This window comes from Chaetodon auriga, chromosome 18 (assembly GCF_051107435.1).
Source record: "Chaetodon auriga isolate fChaAug3 chromosome 18, fChaAug3.hap1, whole genome shotgun sequence".
Classification (NCBI taxonomy): domain Eukaryota; kingdom Metazoa; phylum Chordata; class Actinopteri; order Chaetodontiformes; family Chaetodontidae; genus Chaetodon; species Chaetodon auriga.
Genome location: NC_135091.1, coordinates 14,775,649 through 14,787,765, shown reverse-complemented (window position 1 = coordinate 14,787,765; position 12,117 = coordinate 14,775,649). Strand labels below are relative to the sequence as shown.

At 43.5% G+C, this 12,117-nt stretch overlaps 2 protein-coding genes across 5 annotated transcripts in view; one reads left to right on the top strand and one right to left on the bottom strand.

Annotated features, from left to right (window-relative positions):
- The first annotated feature begins 365 nt into the window (after nt 1-365).
- lamp5 (lysosomal associated membrane protein family member 5) lies at nt 366-6,466 on the top strand. The gene is made up of 6 exons (XM_076756780.1): nt 366-950; nt 1,547-1,725; nt 2,156-2,287; nt 2,693-2,789; nt 3,497-3,685; nt 5,318-6,466. Exons 1-6 carry the CDS (start codon nt 890-892, stop codon nt 5,491-5,493), a joined length of 834 nt encoding a protein of 277 aa, XP_076612895.1. The 5' UTR covers nt 366-889; the 3' UTR covers nt 5,494-6,466.
- Nucleotides 6,467-10,117: 3,651 nt separating this feature from the next.
- Nucleotides 10,118-12,117, bottom strand: part of pak5 (p21 protein (Cdc42/Rac)-activated kinase 5) — a 61,769-nt gene continuing 59,769 nt past the window's right edge. For all 4 annotated transcript variants that reach the window (XM_076755552.1, XM_076755551.1, XM_076755549.1 and 1 more), the window contains one exon: nt 10,118-12,015. In XM_076755552.1, coding sequence (XP_076611667.1) covers nt 11,860-12,015 — 156 coding nt within the window. In that variant the 3' untranslated portion in view covers nt 10,118-11,859. The remainder of the gene's footprint in view (nt 12,016-12,117) is intronic.

Below are 12,117 nucleotides of genomic sequence, written 5' to 3'. Positions count from 1 at the left end.
TTCTACCTAACATATCAATAAGGGCTACATTTATCTATGGCATTCATGCGTGGACAATTACTCTCAAAATTAATTGGTAAAACAAGAGATAAATGATGCCGTATAGTGGTTCTAGTCAGCAGCAATTGTGCCATGACGTTTCTCATTAAAGATCTCTCTACATTTCCAAATAACATTTAATCATAGAAGTAAATGCTGCAAAAACCACCGAACGCTACACCTGAAGGAGGGTTTAAATATCCACGTAAAATGAGGTGATTTTTGCGGCGCTTACTCTCTCAAACTCTCAGCTGCAACCTTGGAGAGTTGAGTTTGACAGACGGTGGGAGGGGGGTGTTGTCGGCGTTTCCCTCCAGACATACATCATTTCAGCCCAACCTACAGCTGCCGCCACAGTGATGGAGACTACAGCATTGCGGGAATAACTCAGACTGCATGCTGAGTCCTTTCTTACAAAAGACACAAATACAGTTGACGGAGTTTTTTCTTTCAAGGACCATTATTCCTGACGTTAACAATGCACGGACGGGGCTCAGTCCTGCAGCTGTGACTGGGTAGAAACCAGTCAACCTTGGACAGGGAGGTCGGGTTGGACAGCTCGAACTCCTCGGAGCCGGCTGCTTCTGCACCGCAAACCGGATCTCACGTCCAACCTGGAGACATTTTTTGCTGCATTCACGATGATCTGAGCATGACTTCTGGGCGCTGAGTAGAGGCATCCCTCCTCTCTCTCCCTCCCTCCCTCTCTCTCTCGCTCTCTGTCTCTCTCCTTCCTTCTCTCCCGCCTCCCCTCTCCGTCTCTTTTTCCTCTCCTTTCTTTCCGTGGGTTCAGCACAGGCTGCCCAGTCAGTCAGTCCCCTGTTTTCCAGCGCTGGGGAAGCTGATCGCGATGGGACGACTTGGTTTCAGCACCACGGAGAGCGCCCGACTGCTGCTGCTCGGCGTGTTTGGTAAGAGAGTGTGTGTCTGTGTGCGTGCTGCTGTCGTGACTCCTCACTGCAGTGTGTGTGTGCGGGAGTGTGTGCGTGTGCGCGCGCGTCTGTGTGTATGTGGTGCGTCCGTGCGCACTTTCTATGCGTGTTTAACCATGACAGAGTGTATGTGTGTTATTACCTATCACCTGTTATTTCCCCCTGATGTGGCCATAAGAGTCGTGCTCAGAGGCTCAGAGTCACTTGGTCACTTCCTGACGCCGTCTAGGCTGCGGCCGGTAGGCGCTGTTGCTCCCCTGATATTGCAGATTTCAGTCTCCACTGTTCAACCTGATTTTGACTTTGCCGTGAGGAAACAGAGGTGATCTGCTGGTGATCTAAAGATGTGGGGGGGCTTCCGCTAAACTCTGAGTAGCCAATTACGCCGCTGTTTCTGCTGATTCTGCATGTTTTTAGTACCTGTGTGTCTGTGTGCCTGTGTGTGTGTGTGTGTGCGCGCGTGTGTGTGTGTGTGCGTGTGCGTGTGTGTGTGTGCGCGCGCCCCCTCCTTCCCTCATCTGTTACCCCGCTGACACAAGTGCCCCCATCAATAGTCTATTGTGCTGTGCGGTCAGGTGTGCTGGCGCTGTCCGTGGTGCTGGCGGAGCAGGAAGGGGAGAACCTGTCCGGTCTGTCCAACAACCCAGACAAAGCCATCTTCGCGGTCCGCGAGAACGGCACAACATGCCTGATGGTGGAGTTCGCCGTGAAATTCCTCGTGCCATATGACGTGCTCGCTCTCAACGGGATAGACGTAAGGAATCCCCCGTGCATTTTAAAACATGTGGAGACTTTTTTAAAAAAAAAAAAAAAAAGAAGAAGAAGAAGAAGAAGAAGCATAAACTGCATAAAATATGGCTCTGTGTTGAAGACATTTTTAAGGTTTATCCGTTGTGCGTAAAGATGGATGCAGCGCTGGGGAAATGTTTCAAATGCGTAATATTTTGCCACTTATTCAAAAGGATTGCTTTTTGCCCTTAATAAGGAATATAAAAAAAATTAGAACTGTATTTGGAAACTGCTTTGCACTCATGCGTAAAACTCTTCTTTCTGGGTATTTGTGAAATTTATGCCACAATTTCATGCGTAAAAATTGGATTCTTCTACTGAAAACTGACAATACAGTCCGTAATCTGTCCCCATGACTCAACTTTTCTTCACGTTCTTGCTGTATCTTTTTGCAGCTGATCACAGAGCAGGCGTCGTTCACTCTGCCCCGTGGTGCAGAAATCGAGGGGAAATGTGGGAGCACGGAGTCAGAGATCCAAATAACCTGGAAGAACAACGCCTACACGCTCCGCATCTACTTCTCTAAGGTGGGCGAGAAAGCGAGGAAACGGCAATAATGTTCATACTGTATCATTACATGCAATAAAGACAAGTCTGGCTCATCTATTGGGAATATCAAGGCGCCAACACTTGGCCATACATCACCTGAATACACGCTTTCACAAATTTACATCAAATTCCAGCTTTTCCCCCTTGAATCCAATGCTATCACCAGTCATATGGCGGAATTATGTCGTCACTGTACCGATGTTCTGAATTAAGAGAACACACTCTAGGTAAAATAAATAAATCAGCCATGGTCAGAAAATATTCGTGTTCTTCAGATCTCAGCAGTGGACAGGGGCCTACAGGGACATGTTTTGCTGAGTATAGGCCAACCTGCCCTTTGACGCCCGTGTGTGCGTGTGTGTGTGTCTCTCTGGGTGTTGCAGGAGTTCCGTGACAAGGGCAGTGAGGTGTGGAAGATCAGCATGGTCCAGTTCGTCTACGACACCTCGGAGCCATCGCATTTCATCAACGCGTACAACCGTGAGTCTCCCGCCGAGCCTGTGTACAGTAGCTACTCAGCACATTTCCATCCCGCCTGCTTTGATCGCAACTTGCTCTCATTCATCTCACATTTATGCATTCAGCTGGAATTAGAGGGGTGATTCATGCATGGATTTATGATTTTCGCCCCCTCGCATGGAAAGAGCTTTTACTGAAGTTATTACAGATTTTAGACAGTGGTCGGTCAGTTACAGTAGGCCCTTTGGCTCAATATAGGCGTATTACCATACAAACTGTACTATTATTCTCAGCGTCATTATTACAATGTGAAACGCAAAACGGATGCTTTAATGCGTTTAGTGTGGGACTACTTCCCATTAACTTCTTTCATAAATGACATTTCAGCTTTAATAATCTTAATGTGAACTTGAGATATTTTAAAACTTTTGGTTTCATTTGATTTTGATTTATTTCGTGTTATTTAGTCATTTTCTTACTTTTCTATTAAATCAATTATTTTGCAATTCTGTTGCTTTTGTCCATCCAGATTATATATTGAAAATAATAATAAATAATTTAGGAATTTGCATGAATCTCATTTTCACATAGGTCTACATGAAGGCCAATCACACACACACACACACACACACACACACACACACACACACACACACACACACACACACACACACACACACACACACACACACTAGAATGCCTTCGTGACTCATCCTCTCCCTCTCCAGCTGGGAAGCACACAGCCAGCACCCGCCACCTGTCGGCCCTCGTGACCCCCGCCGGGCGCTCCTTTGTGTGCCAAGCGCAGCAGACCCTCACTCTCCTCTCGAGCGACCACCAGAAGGGTGTCACCATGTCCATGTACGACATCCAGATCCAGCCCTTCGACATCGCCTCTGACTTCATGTTCAGCGAACGTAAGAACAACCAACAGCACCTTTCTGAGAAGCACTGCCACAAAAAAGCAAGTCTACCTTTGCCCCACACTGCCACTGTTTCCTGTCACATATTGTGAAAAAACAGATGATGATCATGATGAGAACTCCTGGGGGTGAGGGTGTTATAACTTTACATCTACCTCTCTGACTCTCTCTCTCTCTCACTCACTCACTCACTCACTCACACACTCACACACCTCTCTCTCTAGGGGGTTATTGCTGCAGTATGAGGAGAACATAGGGCTGCAGAGAGGGAGAGACAGGGTAACAAGGGAAAAAAGAGGGGGTGGGGGATGAAAGAGAGAGGAAAGAAATGCAAAGCGAGGGAGTGAGAGAGAGAGAAGGGGTGGGGGTCATTAGGACTTTATGAGTGCAGTTATATCCTTGCCCTCAATGCAGCTTTTACAGACACACTCAGCGTACCTGGCCGTCCTCTGAAGCCAATCACCTTGGAAGAATCATTTGCTCTGAGCTGCTGTAAACTAGGCTGTGCTATGCTTCACTGCCTCCCTCCTAGTGTGCATTACTGCTGTCCACAAGGAGAAACACCTTCAACTTCAAAACCACATACACATACAATACTGTGCAGCCAATAGTGGTTTAGGTGTCCTCCTTCCTCCCTTACTGAGCCTCATGTATGAAAAGATGTGTGTGCATACTAACAAGCCTTAAACTGAGCACAAAAGAGGGCTAAAACCGTGTGTGACCAACTGTAGAACTGGAAGAGAGACGAAGCATCTGAGTGAAATGTGTCATTTAGTCAATAAAAAACAAGAGCAGCTGCTCCTGTGCAAACACAGATACAGATGCTACCTCCTGTTTTCACACACATACTACTCACAGATATGAATGCACACACCACACACACACCGTAAGTTACGTATATCGGTCTACTGATGCCTGACTAAGCTACGTGGTGATGAAGATGAGCAAGAAAATCACATACAAAATTATGAAATTAACTGTGTTCCACTGTACGCACTGTACCAAACAACAACAACAAAAAAAAATAAATAAAAACTGGAGTCAATACATTAAATGAAAGGTGAAACGATTACTGATTAATTGATAGCCAACTGCCAGAAAATCAATCTGCAACTATTTTGATAATTGATGAATAATTTCAGACATTTTTTTAAGCAGAAATGCCCAAAATTCAGTGGTTCCAGCTTGTCAAATGTGAATGTTTGCAGGTTTCTTAATCCTTCAGAAAAAAGAACTGAAAATATTTGCCTATTGGACCACTGATCAGACAACGACATCAGTTTGGGCTTTAGAAAATTATTATTATTATTATTAGCATTTTTGGACAAACAGAACAATAATCAGTGAATCAAGAAAATCAGCAGATAAAACAATAATGAAAATTACTGTTAGTTGCAGCACTAATTTAGAGACATTTTGTAAAGTGACATCATGATAGGATCATATCATCATGATGCTATTTCAGTGAAAAAGAGCCAAAAGAGCTGTGAACTATCACCCAGCCCAAAAAGACAATGCACATGAATTCTGAATAAATCCACACTATCTTAGGTCTTTTGGGACCCTTGTCAGTCACGTTCATTCATCTCACCATGCTAACTGTGCTCATTATTCCACTTTTTGCAGCCTACAAGTGCATCACCGACCAGCGGGAGCGCCTGGAGGAGACCCTCCCCCTCATTCTGGGCTTCATTTTGGCCCTTATAATCGTCATCACGCTCACCATCTACCACTTTCATCTGAAGCTGACGGCGAGCCAGCCCCAACTCCCCAGAGATCGCTCCATGTACAAGAACATGTAGTCAGCAAACAGCGTGGCGGCTCCCCTCAGCTCTCTCCAAAGCTAACCTGATGAAAGACTTGTCCTCCATGTCCCAGGCGTAACACCACAGAGGAGGAGTGCCATGCGACGGACTGAGTCCCGACAGAGAAACGTGTGTAGCCTGTACCGTAGGCCCACTGGGAGTTATGGGACAGCTTGGGGCCTAGCATGGATGTAGTTGGAGGGTAAACCCACCAAAATCTAATTTATCCAGCTGCTGAATTGAATCTTAAATGCCATAAATTCATAGTCTGCATTACCGTAATTAGAATTTGAAAGAAAATACAAACATAAAGTCATATTTTTATGAAAGTATAATTCATTTTTGCTCAGCTTGGTGGGTGGTTGTCATCTGAAAAACACTGGGTTATACTTTACTTATTTTTTTCCCCACATCACCACTGACATCTGGTTTCAGCCATTTTTATCCGACTTCTCTTTGTAAGAAATTTCAGAAATTGCCAGAGCTTCTGCTGTCATTTGCCAACAGTCTGTCTCCTCTGTTTCTCTCTCTGAAAGTGCTGCTAAATTATTTCAATACCATTGTCGATTCTGTATTTGCAAATCTTGATATCTTTGTTTAAGAATCCTCTTTATTCATTTTTGAATGCGGCCATAGTGTTTCACAGTGGACAAGTCTTGTAGTGTGTGCAGTGCAGTGGCATTCAGAGTTGCGATGTTTTTTGCTTTGACTTCGACAAATCTTTTCTCCACACTGATGGAACATATCATAAAAAAGAAAGGAAGGACCTCATTTCTGTACTAAGCAGTGAAGATCATCAGATATCAGAGTGCCATAAGAGCGTGTTTGTGAAAATGCAGAGAGGTTATTAAATATAAAAAAAATATGTGTATAATATTTTCAGAATCAAAGTCTATGCATAAACCTCTGCTGATGCAATTTTGTGCAGTATTCTTCTGTTCATTGAAATAAATTGCTGGAATCATCTCTACACAGCTGTCCACTTATTACCATTATCTATCATATCACTCCAGTGGATTGTCTTCAATTTCTCCAACCTAATAAAAATCGCAATTTCTTTCCCATACGCTGCTCAAATAAAAATCAAACACGACGACAGCGTTCAAATGAAACAGAGCGACTGTAAAAAAAGGTGACTGCTGCTCCTGTCAGAGGAGACGCTGCAGGGATGAGGTATCGATTCTGCCCTGTGAATCCGGGCCTCTGAAGGAAACGCAATATGAACAAGTCTAATTGAAAATAAATAGAGCAGTTGTGTCAGCTACACCCATTTGTTTCAGTGGCGAGGACGTCATACATCATCCTCAGTCACATCAAAGTCAAAGCCCTAATCCAGTTTTTACACCCGACCGGCTACGCCATCACTGGAAATGATCTTGAAGGAATGCTCTGTTTGTTACCAACGGTCAACTCAAGACCTGCAACGCCTGCTCTAACTTTTTCCAATCTCCTATTTGACAATAATCATCACAGCAAAAGCCGACCAAGCACAGATTAATCATACTACATCTGCAACAGCTACAGCATTAGGTGAGACTGGAGATGGCTGCATCACTGTCAACGTGAACTGCTTTTCATAAGGTTAATATTTTGGTCCGTAGATTGTTTAGACAGTCAATTATCTTCTCTGCTTAAACCGCATTTACCATTAACTTACATACTGAGCATGCTGAGTGCTTTCCACACAGTTACATCAAATTACTTAATATTTCTGCAGGCATTTAAAAAAAAAAATGTTAATTCTAGTAAAAATGTAGTTTATTCAAGTATTACTCACTAAAAATGTGTGGATAAATTCCAGTGCGGGCTGTATTTCTACAAATCTGCCCCCAGCTAGCCTGACAGCTCATCCCAATGTGATTTATACTGTAATGTTTATTCATTTAGAGTGACAGAGGCTTCTGCAACACACAGGACATTACTGCCAGCAGTGAATGGTTATTTTATAATACAGTATTTTAAGGTTACAGCTGGTGGAGGTGGAGCACGTTTTATCTACTGTCGGATAGTTGAATCTGTAGCACAGTGTCAGATTTTATGAATTGATATTTGTAAATATTAATATGCAGCTGTCACATACAATAAAGTACCATAAAATTGAAATACTCAAACCAAAAAAAAAAAAAAAAAAAAGTGCTAAGTACAGTACTTGAGTAAATGTTTTTTAGTTACTTTCTACCACTGACTCCTACACATTTGCGACCAGTAACAGTCAGTAATGAAACACGGTCAGAAAACAGTGGTGTAACAAATATTGCAAAAACCACAGAAGCCTTAAACACATCTGACCAATTAGAGATGCACCTGAACTACCCACGAAACGCCACATTCACGTGCCTCAAGTCGCCATGACAGTACCTGAACAATCCTAGTATCAGAGCTAAACCTTTAACACCATGAATCATTCACCGAACGGAAGCCTGACAAATACCACAGCTGATACTCAAGAGAGAGAGAGAGAGAAGATGTCAACAGTTCGTCATTCACTGAGCGTTTGTGTAAATAAATAAAGAAATACGGCGCCACTGCAAACTCGTAATTAGTTTCGAAAAACTCACCTGTTGCTGAGCTTCACAAACTTCCAACAATGGAGCAGCTGCCAGTCCACTTAGCTTCCGGGTGTGGCCCAAATAGTCGCCAGGTACAAATATCCGTTTTCCTCTTTTGGAAACGAGTTTCTCGGACTTTTAATCGGGAAATATTCTGCCACATGGACAGATTTCTCCAGCAGCACTCCTCTCACTGTTTAAACGAACAAACATTTCCTCGGCTAGCTAATTGGGCAAATAGATTCACCTGTTCCGTAGTTACGTAAATATCTGTTCAGCCAATCACGAAGCAGCAACGGAACACATTTCGGCATCAAGACATGTCGACTATGAACGGAGCACGGGTGTTTGTGCCAGACAGGCTGGTTAAAGTATTTCAGAAACTGCTGATCTACTGAGAATTTTGTGCGCCATCTTTAGGTTTTATAGAGATTTTATGAAAAATATCCAATGAGCAGCTGGTGTGTGTTGAAGGCAGTGACCGGATAAGAATGGCCACAATGAGCTGATATGAAGGCAACAGTATCTCACATAACCATTCATTACAACTGAGGTGGGCAGAAGAGCATCTCTGAACGCACAACAGCTCGAACCTTGAAGCAGAGGAGCCACAGCTCCTGTCTGTTAAGAAAACTGAGGCTACAGTTGGCACAGGCTCACCATGTTTAAACAGATCTCAGCCCAATCATCCACCTTTGGGGTGTGATGCTATCATGTCAATGTGGACCAAAATCTCTGAGGAATTAACGCTGTTCTGAAGGCAAAAGAGGGTCGAACCCAGTACTTGCAAGGTGTACCTAATAAAGTGGCCAGTGAGTGTATGTACATATTTGGATATATCACAGTCATGAAACTCGTCGTTGAAAGTGTTTAAAATCCAGCGTTTGCAGCATTTTCCCTGCAGACATTCAGACTTTGCACATGTGACAGATGTTATTAATGATGGTCTGTTAGAAAGGCAGTTTCCCAGCATGCAGTACAGCTGGACCCTCGACTTGACACGTCTGAACTTAATGCTCTTAACTTTTTATTTCTGACATGACGTTTATTAATTTAACTGTTGCAGTCTTATTGTCTTTAAATGTGACATCTCGACAGAGTGTCTGAAACCCTGCCTCTCAAAAAACACTGCCAAAAATATAATTCATAATTCAACTTCAATTTTTTGCCTATGAACAGACACATTTAAAGACACTGACGCTCACACACACACCTTTTCAGGCTGTTAAAACTACAGGACCTGAGCTCATTGTCCACAGTGGTAGCTACTGTATGGCCCTGAATGAAGCTATTCATTCATGATGTGAATAACGCCTGTGTGTAACATCTGTGTCAAATGGCCTGCTGTGAAAAGGATAAAAAGCTGATGCATAACAACACGAGAGCAGTTCAAAATCATTGATGTTATTTGAAGCTAATGCAACTCCACCGACACATCAATTTGGGTACAAATTCACAACTCAGAGTGACCTGAACCTTAAATGTGATGCTGAGTGTTTGGAGCAGTTGACTGTAGTTTTATGTGAATATACGGACGCGTTACATTTTTCACCTTAATGGTAACTCAGTAACTCTGCAGCCTTGAGCCTCTTTGATCCTCATTGATGCCCTGCGGTCTGACCGGCCTCAGTACTTGTGCTTCTGTTTACCGGGCCGTCGGCACAGGTATCTTTCTCTGAGAGAAAAGCTCCATTCTCTGTCCGAGCTAAATCAATATCCCATTATAGTGTTTCAGAGGGAAATGGCTTAGAGGAAAGAAAGAGAAATAACCTCATATATTATGGCAACACCGATCCATGGATGTGTCTCCCTGCCTTTCTGTTCGGAGGTGAAGTTAGGGTGAAATAGTTGGAAATGAGAAACTGTTGAATTTCGAGAATATGGAAGACCCAAACAACGAAGAGAAAATAAACTGCTGATGACTGAAAGGAACTCCCTCCAATAATCTGACAGTGCGCTGTTCAAAAAAAACAAAAATAAAAAAAATCTCTGCTTGATATGAGACACGGAGAGAGAAGAAGAGGAGGAGCAGACTGTAGAGGGTGATGAAGGAAAAATCCATGCAACACATCTCAATGTTTTTATGGGCGTTTTTTAATTGAAACCAGCTTCACTGATAACAAACATGCAATATCACTGTACAAGCCAACACCACAGATAAGTGTTACTCATTCAAGTCTTGACACACTGTCAAGGATTAGCCAGCAGCACACACACACGCACGCACACACGCACTCACACACACTTTCAGATGTTGTACAGAGATAAACACGCTCTAACCTCTTTTGCTCTTTGACACACACACACACACACACACGCAGACACTCACATCCACGTACACACAGTCATATTTACAGATCACAGTGAATGATGGGTAAAAACGATGCGGGGAGGAGGATTACACTGTTCTCCCGGTCCGACCAGAGATGAGAATGGCAGCACAGTTCCAGTGATAGCGAGTGTGTGTCTGACTGAGGCGGGATAAGGAGTGAGATGATGACAGTGAGGATGTGAGTAGAAAACGAGACCTTTTATCAGCATCCTAAAATCTGCGCGGCAGGCGGGCGTCTTGGATGGGCGCCTCTTAGCATTTAGAGAAACAGGATGAGACTCGTAATATAAAAGCAAACAGGTCTGCGCAGAAGAAATCTTCTTTTTCCATCAAATCCACTCAATCTGTGCTACATTTAAATGCATGGTGTAATTACAGTATCATAAATACAGGGCTTCACGGCTTCATAAATAGGTTTGGGGTATTGCTTGGATGATATAACAACTGAGATCACTGTCTGCCGATGCGCTTATAGAAATGTAAATTGAAACCCAACAAAAAAACCAAAACAAAATAAAACCAAAAAAAAAAAAGAAAAAAAAAAGGCCACACTACCAAAAAATAAACCTTCAATTCCAATAAATAAATAAATACTTTAAAACGTCATACAAAATTCTGACATTACCCTTTTTTTTCCAACATTTAATGGAAGTTCTGTCTACAAATGTAAGATAATAAATATATTTAGTATTTTTAGTAACAGTTAGGTTTAGGTGGGTTTATTTGGGATATCTCATATATCTTTAAGCAAAAACTGGATTATAAACAGTAGGAAAGATCTCTGCAGAAACTCTATTTAATACTGCTCATATCACAATGGTTACGACACGATAAAATACTGCAAATTATCAAAACTGTACAGAAAAACTTACAAGTTTCTCTAAAATACATTTTCACTGTTAGTGTGTGAGAAGAGAGATACAAGAGAGCTCGTCTCCGCTCGACCAGCCGGCTGACGCAGCAGCCATACAACAGTGGTTTCCAGTCAAAGACCCCTCTCTGCACGCAGCTGATTGTCCTGCCCTCTGCTGCTCTGGTCCAGAGCAGAGCGCCGGGCCCCAGGGTCCCTCCACCTCGTCAGCAGCTCGCAACACCCCTCTGAAGCTCTTGCTGATGGCTACTACAACTCTACATGGAGCTGAAGACTCACAGTTTAGGAGGAGAGAAGACTGCGGTGGGGCGGGCCAGCCCACATGTTTCTATTGGACGTCTAGTTCCTCCGGCACGGTCCACTCTTCTACTCCAGTTCATAGTTTCAAAATGGTCGACGATTTTTTCTTCTTTTATCTGTCGTGTATTTTTTTTTTTATGTATTTCTTAGATATTCCCCTAGCTAATCTACTTCACGGTTACAGGTGTGAGTGTTAGTGGCGCGCCACCAAGCGGTGGGGTGTTTTGGCTGGGTGAGGGCAGTGCCACCCTGGTGGTGTGTGTATGTGTGTGTTTTTAGTGTAGAGGAGTGCTTGTTTTGGGGCCAGCAGGTCAGCGGTGGCGATAGTGTCTCATGAGGGGGACGATGCAGGAAGGGGGTCCAGACAGCTTGAGGAAGGGGTGCTGGAGGAGTTCCTGGGCCGTGGCTCTCTGGGAGGGCTCCCTCACCAGCATCAGGTCCAGGAATGAGCGCAGCACAGAGGACACCTGAGGACGCAAAGAAAAGCTTTAAATCAGGTTCTTTGTTTGATCTGTGTTTATAGGCTGCAAAGGGAAGTTTACTGCGTAACATACAGGAAACCAAACAAA